This window comes from Bactrocera latifrons, unplaced genomic scaffold (assembly GCF_001853355.1).
Source record: "Bactrocera latifrons isolate USDA-ARS-PBARC rearing strain unplaced genomic scaffold, ASM185335v1 scaffold_13, whole genome shotgun sequence".
Taxonomy (NCBI): Eukaryota; Metazoa; Arthropoda; class Insecta; order Diptera; family Tephritidae; genus Bactrocera; species Bactrocera latifrons.
Genome location: NW_017534741.1, coordinates 2,536,365 through 2,552,849, shown reverse-complemented (window position 1 = coordinate 2,552,849; position 16,485 = coordinate 2,536,365). Strand labels below are relative to the sequence as shown.

Here is a 16,485-nt window from a genome sequence, read left to right as displayed (position 1 = left end):
TTCCAACATTCTGAACGTTTCGGAACTGAATGGAACTTCKTCGTTGAATAATTTTACACATTTATRTACTTCAAAAAGGAAAACGTATATTATATTGATGTAACATTTGGCACAGACCTAGAAGAAAAATATTTTCGCCTTTCCAAGAATATCCAACGTTTTCGAGCAAGATTTTGTTCAACGATGAGGCCCGCTTCTGGCTCAATGGGTATGTAAACAAGTAAATATCCGCTTGTGATCTCGGCGACATTTGGAATCAATAAGACGACAACATTTCCCACACATCGCATTAATCAATGAACTGAGAGAACATTGAGAGAACAGCAGACAATATCACATTTTGCATCGGTCAATTAACCACCAAGATCCTGTGATATCACATCGTTARACTTTTTTCTGTGGGGTCTGGAGTCAATGCGGCGAATCCCGCTTCGATTTATAGCTAAACATCATGTGTCTCATTCGCCAATTACCAGTTGAAATGCTCGAACAAATCATTAAAATTTGGCYTGAACAGATTGACCATCTGAGACGTACCCAACGAACGAATGTTGTTTCGAATGATAATAAACATTACCCATTCAATTTGAAGTTTCTGAGTAAGGAACCTGGAAATGGATCACCCTTTTTAATAGACAATAGGCCAGTGTTTGGTACTTTCGAGTGTTATATCATACTATTTCTGCAGCATATGATATCCCATTACATTGATTCAAAGCTCATCCATGGAAGAAATATCTGTCTCTGAGGCTAAATCATCTCAGCACCTCATTATTGCTTCGTCGATTAACAAGTATGGTGGTTTCCGCCATTGTCAAGAATATTTTGGATAACTAACAAACATCTAAGTATAGCTGTGATATTCTGCGGTAGAACAGTTTCATGTTTCGATCAGCCAGATCGAAAACATGTAGAGTTTAGCTGYTTAGTCGAAGAGAACGAAATCCATTTCGTCGTCTTCCACTGACTCCGACTCCACCCTTTTGGTTCTTCGTTCTTCTCGGCAGTATTGAACTAACTGTGARTATCTACATGGAAGACAGATTRTAATGRGTGATCTAAGTAGAGGTACTTTTTTCAATAGCCTTTTTTGACATATCACTCCWGAATCGTGTCAAGCTGTCTTGTTTTTCTTCAGTACTGTTGCCATTTCCTCATGGAAAGACTTACGCCTGAATCAACTTGAGACCCAACATTCATTATTGGAAAATATTCGACCAAATAGACCACGTSCAGCACGTAGGGAACCTTGAAATGATCAATGATTAAAGAGTAAAGAGTAAAAAATATGGCATATATTCTATTCATAGAGTAAGAGTAAGTCAAGAATTCGTTGATATGATACACCGTTGCCGAATTAATATCAGATTAAGTTAATGGTAGCCTTCCGAAGTTTCTGCGAGTTTATCCACTGCACCACGATTGGAAGAATTTGTATAAACTTCATWGCACAGTTTCTTCACAAAAGTTTAGATTGATATGTGAAGTACTTAAAAAAAATGTCTGAACAGAATACCACATTATATGCCAAGCGATATTTAATTGGACCMCTCAACAATTCGATCGAACTTCCATGAAACTAGTTCTTTGCTAACCTACAGATAATCTCATTTTCCATAGGGTAATTTCGAATACGTTTCTTTACCAACGACATTTTCATCGAATGCCAATCTGTGTGTTGCCAGTGCGCTGCTCAAGAAGGCGGGAGAACAATAAGAACGCTCGATTACACAAGTGCCCGCCATCTGCTGCACACTTCAAATTCCCGCAATTACAAGTCGCATTTGTGGGCAGTCAAATTGAATTCTTGCCGCAGCGTTGGCTTACCCGCTCGCTGGTCACTTGCTGGTCAATTCGTTACGCAGCCGCAAAAGAATGTCGTAGAGTTGCTGTAATCACCATTACCACCGCCACCGCTGATAGTGCTCCCATGCGCTGTGCGGTTAACTCTACTAGGTGGCGCATGCGGCAACACCTCTKTCGCCATCAMCGTCACCGGCAGCACTTGGAACGCTGGCTGGCTGGTGTTCTCGGAGTCGAGTATGTTGTCATACATGTCTAATTGAAATTGGCCAGAGGCACTTTACCACACGCCACCAAGCGGCAAACCACTGACAGCAGCCGTCAACCACCGCGCTCGTATGTAGGTGGCGGCAGTTGTGCGCCGCGATTTGTACCCACAACTTGGCTGGAGCGGAGCTCAGCGCAATAAWGCGGTTGAGTGGATTTTCTGGGACTGCTGGAGAAGTTGGCTGGCGCATAAGCTTGGTTTGTTCTATTGTATTTATTATTTTTGTTGCTGTTAGCCTTGATCAATGCACCGCGGAAAAATACTCACGTCCTATTGTGGTTGWCGTACGTTGGTCGCCCCTATCAGCAACTGGCAACAGTCGCGCGAGAAAACTTACTTTTTCATAATTATATCGTTTTTGTTGTTAAAATATATATTTTTTCTACCGCTGCAACGGTGTCGGTGACGCTTAAGGTGGCGACTGACGCATGCATTTATTCTGGCGTTGTGTTTTTGCTTTTTTTTTTTTTTGTACATACAAATGCATATATAGACACGTACGTTCGTACTTTGGTAAGTGTGACAACGACAACAAGTGTTTGTATATATAAATTATAAATTAAAATATACTCACCTATATGGGTCGACTTTACGCTATAACAATTTTCCGCTTGATTTCATTTCTGGTTGGAAAAAGGTAATAATTCTTTTATATTCGCATTTCGTGACATAAAATCTGTCACAGCTTCGTGTGCTCCATGGCCCTTTTTTGGTGTGGCTGCGTGTGTTTCGTGACACATTCGGTTATTATTCGATTGCTTAAGAGCTAAGCTGAGCTGAAAATATATAAAAGTTCGAGGTTTCCTTTGAAATATCATGGTTTCAATTAAGAAAGGCTTTAATTGCCGAAATCACATTAATTCTTAACGTCTTCCCTGCTAGCTGAAAACTTCACCTCGATGTCGGCATACAGAGTAAAAGGTCAAATGAACAGGCTCCGGCCTACCATAGGTTAGGTTATATGGCTGACCAAAGRTCGYASGTGGATAGATARATCTGGAAAATGTGGAAGCAAYTTGAAGCCCAATTCACAAATTTTTGGCATCGTTTTCACAGATTTTCGACACGGTATATTGGCTTGGTGAAGCAGCACTTTCTTCTTTGTCAAATGAACCGGTTTTCGGCGATTTCGTCCTTCAAACGGTCCAATGACGCTGGCTATGATTGGCTTTATTGATGGCCCTCCCTTTTCAAGGTAGTCAATAAATATTATTCCGCAACCCAAAATACAGACGTCATAACCTTGTCAGTCGGTTGTTACGTTTTCCCACGCTTTGGAGCGGGTTACTCGTATGCAGACCTCATGATTGGACTTCGGAGTGAAATGATGGAGACATTTATCATCCATTGTCACATATGGACGCGAAAACTCGGCTGTATTACGTTTGAAAAAGTGAGCTCGCGCGGCACCCAAATTGCACAGAGATTTCTCATGCCCAAATAATCCTGAATGATATGATGTAYACATTCAGTTGATATCTTTRGAGTGTCCGCTATCTCAACTTCACTKTASGTTCATTTAAAATKATTTTGTGRATTTTTTTGATGTTTTTGTCGAWGACTTTTTTGGGCATCCACTGCAAATTGGAAAGCACTGGGCAGTTTTATAGTTCATAGGTCAATAAGCTTACAGAGAAAGAACACCATAAATGGTATAGCAGAATACTGGTAGTAGCAGGGCTTCAATGGACAAACCTTATAAAAATGTATTGCAAAAATTCCCAACAGAACAAGATACAAGTATTTTTAGTATTAGAGATAACAGAGGTTTCGTGTACGTTCATGACCTCTAATTGTTTTATTCATATCGGTTTCATTCCAATTGTACAGCTCCATGGATCTCACTTACTTCTCTGAAAAATAAGCCTCAACGCATTGTTTATAATTAATTGGTTCCTAGATCTTAATAACACTGGACTTCTTTATTTTTCCCTCAATGAAGAAAGCTCAACCTTTTCCCTTTTTCATCTTTAGAAGCTATTGACGTTAACCAGTCGCCTGTGAGCCTTTGGAGCTGACTTTATATCAAGAAATGGTTCAATTACATTCCCCAAACAATAACCTAGCATCGTCCACTGGCCTCAGCCCTCTCATCTAAATGCGGAAACTGTGAGTATCTCATCTCGCTGGCACTGACATCTCGGATTATCGTATTTCTTTGCGATACTATTCTACAAGTTAGTATCGGTCATCAAACGCTATGGCAGGGTTAACAACGTTATAGACGTCTGATAAAATGAGTAAATTARTATGTSAGTTCTGWTCAGCTTTCTTCTCGTCTAATTAGAACAACAGCTTGGAATATCGGTATCATTGCTTGTTACTGATGTTGTGATAACGGTCAGCTGGATTCTATTTGGGTGGCAACGTTCAAGTTAGTTGTCRCCGAAATAATTTAATAGAGTTGATAGATGAGTGGTATTAGTTGGATATATGTACAAAGAGATGATTATTACTACATCCAGAAGTTAATAAAAGGTTACTCTAACCGGTGGCCTCCTACGCAGGCGTTAAAAGGAATAATATTAAAAAAGCCTTCTATTATCGAACGTAGTGCAGTATTCTAACAGGTCTCAAGCTCTTTCGTCTGCCTTGTACCACATCCAGACGGTCATACCGATGATGCGTGGTTAATGACTGACCGATCGCTTGCACAGCTTCSTTCTGGAAACTGTAGCAGCTTAAACTCCTACTTATCCATAATCGACCCCGACATGCCATATACATATATGCCAAGCACGCAACGAGTCYCCACATGACTCTAASCACTTATTTGCATGCCCACCTAACCCTACATATTTGACACCCCTCTCCCTATGGTCTGMCGCCGTCGAAACAGCATTTTTTCTGGCCTACCGTTGGATGACCTCGATGACAAGTTATCTAAACTTTACCACCCTAACGGAATGTCTTTTCTGAATACGGCGGGCTAGCATCTTGAGGATTTTTTGCGGTTCTGGATTTCGGCATTAATCACGATCGTATGTGGAATGCGAGAAAGAAAGTGAGATAGCTGTTTGTTAAGCAAAAAAGTGTATGCGGCTGGATCCTTGTCAAAACTGCTCGGATCTAACTAGTAAGCGCTAGACCGGCCATCATAAGATCGATTGCTTAATTATTCGGTACTTATATCACCAACTAATTCGAAACTTAATGAGGCGCACCCGCCTAGTCGCTTATTTCAAGTTCTCGCGTTATCAATAGTCGCATGCGCTTATTGGTCGACAATAGCTAGCCCGCACCTCAACCCAAGCTGTTAATTTATATAATAGTAGAAATACAAATCAGCTCAAACAAATCAACTCAACTAAACAACAGCTGTCGGACAGACACATGTACATATGTACGCATGTAGAAATAGAACAGCAAGTGTCTAGCGGTTGCTTGCGAGGGTTTGCCGTTAGTTACGATAGTTATTCACATCTGTTGAGCACTTTCACTTTCAACCGCGTTGTTAATTGCCCGCCATTCGCATATAATTAAATAGTAACGATGTTTATTGTTAAAATATGACATTTTAATAATTATTCAATATGATTTGTTTCGCTCGATGTTCCATATAAAAATCCATACAATTAATGCATATCATTTAAATATTCATTCACTAAAATATTTAAAAATATTCATATTATATATATGTATGTATGTACAAACATGCAATATATATATGATATTAAATTCAATTTCATTGCTTTTCGCATTTCACTAGTTGAAACAAAAGAAAATGAACTCAATATCCGCTCAATTTAATTATTAAATTTAATGAGTAACAGTTAGAAAGAAAAAGTGTGTGCATTAATAAGTTAAGCGGATTGCGAGATATATAAAATATTTAAAAATACAAATGAAAAAAATTTAAAATTACATCAAATTAAAATCGATTAATWAAGCTAAAATGTAGTGTTGTTTTTGATATTTTTTTGTTTATAAATATTTAACAAGACTCCAAGCGTAATGAGTAAACGTTTACGCCGCTCAAGCGAACGGCGCAAAATAAAGGCGAGCCTTAATCGACATTCTACCACCTGCTCCATACCTCCATTGCCAAACCCAGACACTAACGTGTAACTGTGTCTAATGTTATTTTAATTTCTTAAATTCATCGAGCTCCTCCGCTGGCYCACGCGCTTCTTGCGCATTTTTGTCGGCTTCAGCTGCGCCAACTGACTGTTGCCCCTGTTGTTCTGTGTCAGTTGTAGCATACATTTGGGCGAAACGCTCTTGCAGTCTACTCATCTCGTTGACTTCAGCCGCCTGTAACGCCTGCAAATTGGCGACAACTTCAGCTGTCAGTGCTTCGTTTTGTTGCTCGTTATCATGCTCGATTTCCATGTTCTCCACACCAGTCGCATCAATGACAGCTTCACCTGCTGTTACATCGGGGCCATCGCCTGCGCCAATTTCCGCTTTACGGCGCACACCACCAACAGTTGCATCTTCAAAAGCGTTGGCTTCTGCTGCTTTTACAGGTGTATTGATGGCTTCAGTTAATTGTATGCGTGGTGTTGTTGCTATTAATGGTGTTGGTGTAGCGCCGAGGGGCTCTGCGTATAAATAAAAATTCATAACACATGCATTGTGCTAGTATTTTTTTTTTTTTTTATTTTACTTACCGTCATTTTCCGAGTCAACGTCCGTCGGTGTTGACGATGAGCTTGAGTCACGCTTCAGCGGTGAGAAATGCTGCTCCGGCAGGCGCGGTGCAATGGGGCGTGCTTTACGTGCTGGATTCAGCGCATTGCAAAAAGCGCAACGAAATGTGGCGTAATCAAAGTCTTCTTTGAGTGCCATTCCTAATGAATTTAAAGCGAAACTTAATATACACACTGCAACAACAAGTGGACGACAGCGCGAAATACGATATGGCAAACAAAATGAATGCGCAACATAACTGTAACAGCACCTTAATTTTTATTACTATTTAAAAGTAAATACGAAAGCACATTGCGATTCGTCACTACTTTCATTTTTGCCACACCACAACGATATACTCACCGTTATGCGCAAAACACTCTTTGCAAATCATAGCGAAACGGTCCTTTGGACCATCGCCAATAAGTACATCAACAATACGTTCCAAAACACCTTTGCCTTGCTGATTGACAATCGGGAAAGGTGTTCGTTTGCGCAATTCCTGTCCAACCGGTCGTCTTTGTGGTGTAATTGGTAGGGGTACACGTGGCAATAGTGTCTGTGTACCGGCTAACGATGCAACTGGTGAACCGCGTAGGCTGGAGAGCTGACGTGGTGTAGTCGAAAGCGATGTGGTACTCAAGGTTGAACGCAATCGWAGATCTTGTAAACTACCTGTGGTAGCAGGCGCATTTGGCGATTGTCCAATGACGAGGCGTTGCGATGCAGCGCTCAAGTTACTCACTGCCGGCGGACGTGGAGTCAAAGCTACAATAAACAATATGGCATTTAATAACGATTTATAAAAATGCCAAGTACAAAATACCTTACCCAAAAATGGCTTCTGGCTATTAGTTTTGTCYCCATACTTGGCCAGCAGTTTTACTGCAACCTATTTTGAGATAATTTGAGACGTTATATTATACAAAAACAAAAAAAAATATTTTTGGCAAATAAAAATATATGCACTTCACTTAAAATCGTAAGTTCTGCATTTAAAATTATTTAGTTATAACATTATTTTCTTTAAACACGATTTCATGACATATATAATATGTTATATGTACATAGGTATTTACGTCTACTCATCATCATCGTCGTGCACTCACCTTGTAGGTTTCCTTATCCATGACCTGCTCTAATATTTTCTTTTTTTCAGTATGCAACGCTGTCAGCTTATTGGAGTTTTTATTCAACTTTCGCTCGAAGTACCACGTAAATAAACGTCGCAGGAGTATGATACTAAAACAACAAAAAAAAAATATCCATGATTTTATATAAAACGAAAACAAACACATGATATGATATGCAGTGAAGCTTAACAACAACACCCGCTAGACTGGATTACATTGGCGCCCAGGCACTTGTATCTACTTACACAAATGGGAACAAAAGTAATGGCACTGAGTAAACGATTCGCTCTCGCCATGTCGGCGGAAAGTATACAAAGTAAAAAACAATAAATGCGATCACATAAATGCCAATTGATGTAGCAAGAAAATTGCCTACAATGCGTCGTTTTTGCTCCTGTGTATTCAATGTATATTTTTCTATTTGTGTGATTTTCTCCTCCAGTCCCTCGAGTACCTCTGCAGTGGACTTTTCTTTCTATAAATAGATGCAGTACACACAAAAAAACATAAAACTGTAGACTTTATAACACGCATGTATGCAGATAATATTGTGTTTTTGGTGTATGAATAAATTTGTATATTAATTGTGGGGCCAACGAAGGTCACCAGCATATAAATATGCTGCCTTACCCTGAACTTGGCCAATATAGCACCCATCTTATTGCGCTGTGCTCTATTGCTTCAATATTTATTTATAACAGCTCACTTTCCTTTACACTTCAACTTCGCTTTGTTCCAATTGGAGTTCGGCAGTGCATTGACTGCTTATAAAACTCAATGACTACGTTTCGTTTCTTAAAATTGAGAATAGCTTAATTTACAGACATTGTTGCTGCTTAGTTTCGTTTGGTTTTTAGGCGTTGATACTTGACTCGCATTCCAATAGTAAGCGTATGTCCAATTTAGCTAAGTGGTTTTTGTTTTGTTGTTTTGTATGCCGCTTGCAGAATGACTATAACACAGAGTTATTCAATTGTTGATGACGACAACGGTGCCGCCTTTGACAGCTTCCGTGGCTCCCGAACGAGATTACGTGCGTTTTTCTGCTGCCGGGCAAAATTCAATTTTTATACAGCAACAGAATGACAGAAAAATAAAACCAACAACAATGATTAAGTCAAAAAATGCGAAAGCAAAAAATGCCAATGCATAATTTTTGCCGTTTCGTGGCCCCCCGGATAATGTTTTGGAGCAAACGTAAGCGTTTCAAGGATGCCACGTTATTGGACATAATTTTTAAAAAGTTATGTAGAGATAATTGTTTTGTTTTTTTTTGCAAATAACTAAAAATTGTTAACGAATTATTTCGTTTCTATGTATGTATCAGTACAGTTATTTTGAACTTCTCATAAAAAAAGATAATAAACAAAATTCAAGACAAATGCTCGCTGTTGCCCACACTGTTAGTACGCTAAGTAATATTAAATCGTTTACAAATTTATTAAAATTACTAATGTATTATTTTTATATTTTCAATTGTAGAATTAATAATAATTATGCTTTTTAATTATAATTGCTAAACTTTTTATATTATAGATATTATCTAATTTTTAATTGTCATAATTTCTTCCATAACATGGCAACGCGAAGAGGTACGTTCAACCAAACAGCGTTCGTAATTTGTAGCCATATATTTCCAATATTTGCACATATGTGCTTATATATAGGAAATTTACCGTTTTAAAAATGTTTCTTGTTTATTGTAAATTTCCATTTTTAAATGTTAAAATAATAAAATGAAAGTAAAGTAAAAATTCCGAAGTATGCAATAAATATTTGGTTTTGATGCTGTTTTTTTTTTATCGAGTATCCAAGTGCTTTCTTAAAACCATGTGTGATTATTGGGAAAATCCTTTTTATTATACAAATTACGATATCTGGAAATATTTAACTATTTTTAARCATATTTTAGCTATTGTTCCCAATAGAAAACATCAGCGTACGTTTCTGAAAACTRAATGTTCCTATTACTACTTTTGAATTTATGCCAACTAATCTATGTAGTGATATAAATTATTTCTTCAAGTGGCTGCATCCGGCGCATAATTTGAATTTTATTTTGTCATTAGCTGGAATACTTGACAAATGTATTCGATGAAAATGTGTGGTTCGGCATATATATATATATATTTATTTATGCCAAAGTATGTTTTTATTTGTTAATTGCATATAACAGTTGTTGACATTTGCACAATTATTTTATTTTAAAAATTGAAACAAAGAAGAAATTTTARCTTCAGCTGCCTCACAGTCACAGTCTGAAAACTTAGCCGTCCAACGGTTTGCATACAGTGGAAAACATTGTGCTGGTTCTTTATTAAAGTTATGTACTTGATAAGGAAGTAAATCAGACAGTTTGTTTGACAACTATGCTATAGAAGTTCGATATCGGCCATCAGCTTCTGAACGTGTGCAAAATTTCAGATTCGCCACAAGTATATGGCTAATTCGACTCAGTTCGGCATGATCATATTTATATATACATATACTTAAAAAGGTATCAGACAATTTCTTCTGGCTATCTAAACTTTGCGATAAATTTCGTATACCCCGTACAGAGTATAAAAAACATTATGCTTAATTATAAATTATCAAAACTTATTTGCCTCTTTGGTGGCTCTTATTCTTACTAATATTGTTATAAACAAACATCTCATTTCGGCAACAGATAACACGAAGTTAGGTGTTAAATTRATGAATGGTTTTTGTTAGTGTTGCATATTTGACTTAATGATAASAATGGCAATTAAACGTTCCTTTGCGTCAGCAATGTGTACATCCCAAGCAGCGAAAAGTCAAACAAATTTTTCTAATCAGCTTGGTGAACCTCACAGATGCATTTTAAGTATCATATTGCTATACGCCGGCAAAAAGTGTACTCCATTCGGCATGAATATGAAGCAGTTGAAGACATTTTTGGTTTTGTATTCCATATTACTTATTTYAGAAGATTCCTTCGCAGCTTGCTTGGGAAGAATTTAATTTTTTTTTTAAATCAGCGTCATAGATCCTAAGGGACCTGGAAAATATTTTTCGACATCCTCTATTTGTTTGAAGCTTTATTAAACAAGCAACGCCAATGTAAAGGGATATACCTGCCGGAAATATTATTTCAATTAGCAAGATGTGACTGCTGCCAGATCTACTGGGATGTCGCCATGTATAACATTATAATCATTGATAAACTAATATATGTAGATGCTTACATGTATGCACATATGTATATATATGTATACATTAATTTTGTGCACGCYACGGAGAAGCTCTATCAGTCGAAGACTGCCTGATCTGGTGGGTTTGTCGTAATTTAATGAGTTAATGTCAACTTGTGCTTTAAGAGGTTTTTATCTTATCAGCCAGCAAAGCGGCAAGTCAAACACCCTGTAAATTATTTAAAGTGCTTAAACAACTATCCGTTCTATTCGAGCTGAGCGATGCTAACTAATGAATAAGGCTCCGCTATTATAATTAGTCGTTTTTTAAAGTTCTATCGGTCAACATACATTGGAAGCAAACGCTGTTGAATTTGCTTAACACTTATCAGTTCCGAGTTTTAAAATATTTATTATTTACAATGGCAGAATCATTGGTCACTGGGGAACTTCTATACGAGGAAAAGCCGCTTTATGTGCCACCTTTGCAGGAATTAAAAGAAAGTAAGTCTAAAACGCTAGTGCAAGCACTTTAGTTAATTTTTTTTTTTTAGCCAATACTTGTTTTGGTATTTGTTTGACATTCAAGTGAGAATGTCATTAGATGGTATTCAATTGGAATTTTACCTTTCTAATAAACGTTCTCTGCTGGAAATGTGTTTTGGTTTGTGTATTCGCTAAAGCGAAGATGCGATGATAAGATAGTTTGCGACAGGGTGAACCAAAAGTCATAAAAATATGTAGCTGGAAGAGTGAAAGAATTTTTTTTTATTTTCATAAAATCAAAAAATTAATAAGTTATCTTAAAAATCCAAAAAAAATTGCAGAAAATCATATTGATACATTTTTTTAATTAATTGTTTTTGTAATTTTTAGTTATAAACATTTTTTTTTTAATTTTTTGTATGAAAAGTGTTATTATTTTTATTTGAAAATCCAAAAAATGCATAAAACAAGTTATGTATATGTATAAAATAATGTTACRCAATAATATTTTTCAGTTATACAAAGTGCTTTAACTAAAAACTTTGAAAATGTCTCCGTTGAAGTTGGTGACTGTCCCGACCTGACAGATCCATTTTATGGTTTGCTGAGCTCAGGTATGTTTTGTATAATTTTAATATTATATAGTATATGCTAYAGCCATTTAATACTTTAATATAGGCTTAGGTGGCTCCCCCGTGCTGCTCGAAGTGGGCGGTCCACCATTCTTGTTGCCACTGGTGCAGCGCTCCAAAGTGTACAATGTAAAGGAAATCGTGCAGAAGGCCCTTCCTGGCAAGGGTAAACTATTGGCCATCGGTGCCGGTGCTGGACCTTTCCCTTTGCGTAATACTAATTGCGAAGGCATCTTCAATATGGCCATCGATGAGCAGGGTAACCTCAAAAACGGTAGCTACACAGCYAAAGTGCATGGTGCCGAAGAGGTGTGTGTGTTGGAACGYATTCCCGACTCAGACCCACGTTGTGCTTTGCTATTRAATTTATACATTAGTCGTGGCGCCCCCGGTCCGGTGGTGAAGGTCAAGTGCAGTAAACGTACGGGTGAGCAGAATTTCGTCGAATGCGTACGCAAGGGTTTGGAGAGCCACTACAAGGATAAGTGTGTGGGTATGGGTGGTATTTTCGTGTTGAAGAAGGGTGCAGCGCATCAGCACGTTATGCGTGACTTCAGCAAGACGCCACTACATTCCGAAGAGGAGTTGAACAATTGGTTGAAGTTCTACAATATGCCAGCGCAGCTGAATGCTGTGGGCACACTGCTTACAAACGAACATGTAWGTTGCTTATTCTGGCACGATTTAGATTGTACTGTTATTCATAATGGAAATATTAATTTGCCTTATTTTTATGCAGGGTTTAGATTTGCGTCTCCAGCACTTCCACTCCTTCTCCAAGTCCAATTGGGGCGGTCATTACCATCATGACACCACTCCGGATGAGGCTGAATACGAGGCTTATCTGAATGTGGCTGAACGTGTGGTGCGTGTGGATCGTCCTTTGGAATCTCATAAAATAGGACGTGATTAGGGGCTGAGTGGCTGTAGATACTTACATATGTATGTAGAATAAGAAATCTCGATTTCTACTTTAGATTTGAAATTTTAGAGAATCTTAAATGAGAGGAAAATTAAACTGTTAATTTTTCTATCTGTTTTCAGCAATCCATTTGTTATGCATTTTATACTATATAAAATATAATTTTGTTTTTGTTGTAATTTAAAATAAATAGTAGTTAAAAGATTTTTGTTTGTTTTTTCTATCAAATATACTCAGTCCTATTTATAAAAGTAATAAAAACGGRCATTCGGGTTTATCTAACTAGTACGGATTCCGTTTTTTTTTTATCTGGTCGAAGACTCTCAGCATTCTTTCAAATTACTTTCGGAATTTTTTTTTACCACTACAACAACAGCAACAACAAATAACAGTAAAACAGTATTTCTGGTATTCACCAGTTCGAGATGAGACTTTTACCTAAAGTTGATCTCAGTTCTTTCTCAAAATGTTTGGTCTTAAGGAGAGAGATGTGCGAGATGTTGATAGCAGGAGTAATTTTAACTACTTGGAATTCTGTTTAGAGCACTGCGACAGTCGGGTTTCACAAGCTTTTAGGACACATTTTTTACAAGCAAAGTCATCCGTCATGGACCTTGTTGTTGTTGTCAAAGTTTGACGGGTAGCGGCCAGGAACAGGTAGTAATTCCTTACAGGAGCAGATATTGAACACTTGATTTATGGTCCGAAATGTAAGAACCTTTCAACTAAGTTCCCGAAACTTCTGACCAAGCACTAACTATGTTTGTRTCCTGGGGTTGTACTTATGGATCAAAGCTCCTTTTGTGTTGGTATTGGACTGACCGCTTCTGGGCGATTGCTTCCTTCRACATGACCAAATAGTCGGTACACCCTCATAACCATCATACCTGGCTAGTTYAACGTTTGCGGCGGCTTACTCTATTCGACCTCAACCGTTTTAGCTTGACGTCGTCGTAAGTGACCAACTTTTCATCATCAATAACAGCAMCGTTTTGTAACCAGGCTGCTTTTTCTGGCTTATGCTATAAGCCAGAAACGTATTATTATAGCCTTAAGCATAAAGAATTTTGAAAACACGAAATTCGGTGCGGAAAATTCACAGCAAACGTGTATTTCTTGACCAACAAGTGAATATAAKCTCTTACCAAAGTCTGGAAGAGTGAAATCCGATTCCTTTTCCATGCTCCCAGTATAAATTATCAAAGTTATTTCTCTTTCAGTGCTCTAGACTTRCCTAATACCTTAATTAGAAAGCTTTTACCAAAATCTCATGTTGTTAAATCATATTGTCGCTCATATTTGATTTTTTTCTAATAAAATAAATACCCAAGCACTTAACTTACTTGTATTTTGTGACGGCGCCCGCTTCTGCTGAAGTGAACTTCGAAATTTTTCTTGTCTATGTACATAYRTACATAAATACMTCCTTTTTTTATAATTTTTGTTTCACAATATTTTCCTTATTTTTACATTTTTCCATACATTCAATTTCATGCAGCTACATGTTTGCACCAGCAATAAGCACAGCTGCGGAAAACAGTTAAATCGCAGCTGAATGAAATGATTACCGTTGTTAGTGCCGTTCATACAATGAAATCATTTCATATAAACACTCGCTGCTCGCTATCAACAAACATATGCAAGTATATGTATGTGTATTCGCATACATAAATGTCGCTCTGCTTCCGTTTCCCACATTCCACCCCAATCAAAGAATATAAAACAGTGCAATTATGTATGTACATACATATGTATATAAGCACCCACTACACCGCGATTGTGACTACTATGTATTGTGTACACTTTTTATGCTCTCACCAAAACAAAAAAAAAACATCCATATGTATTTGCTAAGGTGTGGCTTGGCGCTGTGCACGCTCTCGCTCACCGCTGCTGCGCACTACGAGCACCAACACCACTACACACTTYCGCAYCGCTTTRTCATAGCAGACATTTTGTTTGTTGGCGCTTTCCCCATTTCAATGCTCTCAGCTCCCTCTAACTGCGAAGTCATAGCAACCGCCAATCAGCAGCGACTGCGCGTGAGATTTGAGAGCAGCACAACGGAAACGGAGAAATGATCTTCTGCACAGTTATAAACTACATACATACATTTATGTATACCATATACTAATGTTACACAAATTTAATGGAGTTTTACTCGAGGGGGCGTAAAAGAGGTGAGCGGAGATTAAAATAAATGGCGACTTTGCGTGACTGCGCTTATTTACGTTCATAATGCAGCGGCCATAATATTTAAAAGACACATCGTGAAAAGCGTAATAATTGTATGGAAAAATGTTGTAAGTAGCGTCCCCACCACACCTTAGGGAATGTCGCCGCTGCTGGGCMACTTTGTCTGCCAAATCGTAATTGCATATTTATTTCGGTAGAGGCATAGATAATATTATATGTATATGTATGTATGTTAGCATATGTATGCGTGCGTGCATGAAATGTGTATTGTTATCCACAATATTTTGCTGAAATGTACATCAAAAGTTTTAATCAACATTTTATGTGGTGTTTATACATATTTAATATTATATAGATATTTTGCGCTTGTAAACACTATTATAATGTTAAAGCAATGAAAATTTGTCGCGCTGTTGTGTTAGTTAGTTATTGTGTGGTTTTGGGGACCCTTATGAGTTTTAATAACGATTCGATTACTAGGTAATAATGTCCTCCCGATCCCGCAAATCTCTCTCATAAAGTCTTTTTCAGATGACCAAATGAGCGAAAAAATTACAAAAGTATATTTTCAGTGAAGAATGTAGCATTATTGTCACATMATCAATACTAGTTAAAAATTTCTGAAAAATAGAACGGCAAAAGGTGAAATAATAAAAGTAACTTGTAAATCACTGAAAAAAGAAAAGTAAAGGAATATAATAAAAATTTTAGAAAAATAATTTAGAAGCTATGGGATCAGGAAGTGGAACGGAGGACTTATTACAAAAAAATTTATGTTAAATTTCAAGTTTTCGTTTTTGTTGCTTCATGTGATAAAGAGGTATTTAAAAAATATTCATGTCATTGTTAATGGAAATTGAAACTAAACATATTGTGGCAACTGCATCGAAAAAAGTAGTTTTGAGAAAGACGCGTTTAAAGTTTTACGTCTAGTTGTCTATTGTTGCAGTYATCCGCTAAACCAGTCCAATCGAGTTAAGAGATCGATCGGAGCTAATCCGAATAATGATAAATAAGGCCATTAACAATCGACGTAGCGCTTTGCCGCTCCCACAAAACTGTTGAGACGTCTGAAAGGATAGATTGATTTTCGACGGTTATAACTTTGGAAATAATTCGAATTTAGAAGAATCCTTTGCTTCTTCTTTTTTAATGGCATATTATACCGCTTATACCGGTTATAATCGAGTTCACAACAGCGCGCTAGTCGTTCTTCCTGTCCGACTATTTGCGCAAATTGGAGATTCGAAGTGTAGCCACG

General features: G+C 37.4%; 2 protein-coding genes across 2 annotated transcripts; one reads left to right on the top strand and one right to left on the bottom strand.

The window, feature by feature from the left end:
• Positions 1-5,793: 5,793 nt before the first annotated feature.
• Positions 5,794-9,098, bottom strand: LOC108978920 (protein lunapark-A). The gene is made up of 7 exons (XM_018949436.1): positions 8,467-9,098; positions 8,082-8,311; positions 7,813-7,945; positions 7,535-7,595; positions 7,067-7,471; positions 6,685-6,864; positions 5,794-6,615 (listed from the first exon to the last, which is right to left on the bottom strand). The coding sequence occupies exons 1-7, from the start codon at positions 8,491-8,493 to the stop codon at positions 6,152-6,154; spliced, it is 1,500 nt and encodes a 499-aa protein (XP_018804981.1). The 5' UTR covers positions 8,494-9,098; the 3' UTR covers positions 5,794-6,151.
• Positions 9,099-11,120: 2,022 nt separating this feature from the next.
• LOC108978926 (ester hydrolase C11orf54 homolog) lies at positions 11,121-13,232 on the top strand. The gene is made up of 4 exons (XM_018949445.1): positions 11,121-11,492; positions 11,990-12,088; positions 12,153-12,766; positions 12,846-13,232. The coding sequence occupies exons 1-4, from the start codon at positions 11,411-11,413 to the stop codon at positions 13,017-13,019; spliced, it is 969 nt and encodes a 322-aa protein (XP_018804990.1). The 5' UTR covers positions 11,121-11,410; the 3' UTR covers positions 13,020-13,232.
• The last annotated feature ends 3,253 nt before the right edge of the window (positions 13,233-16,485 follow it).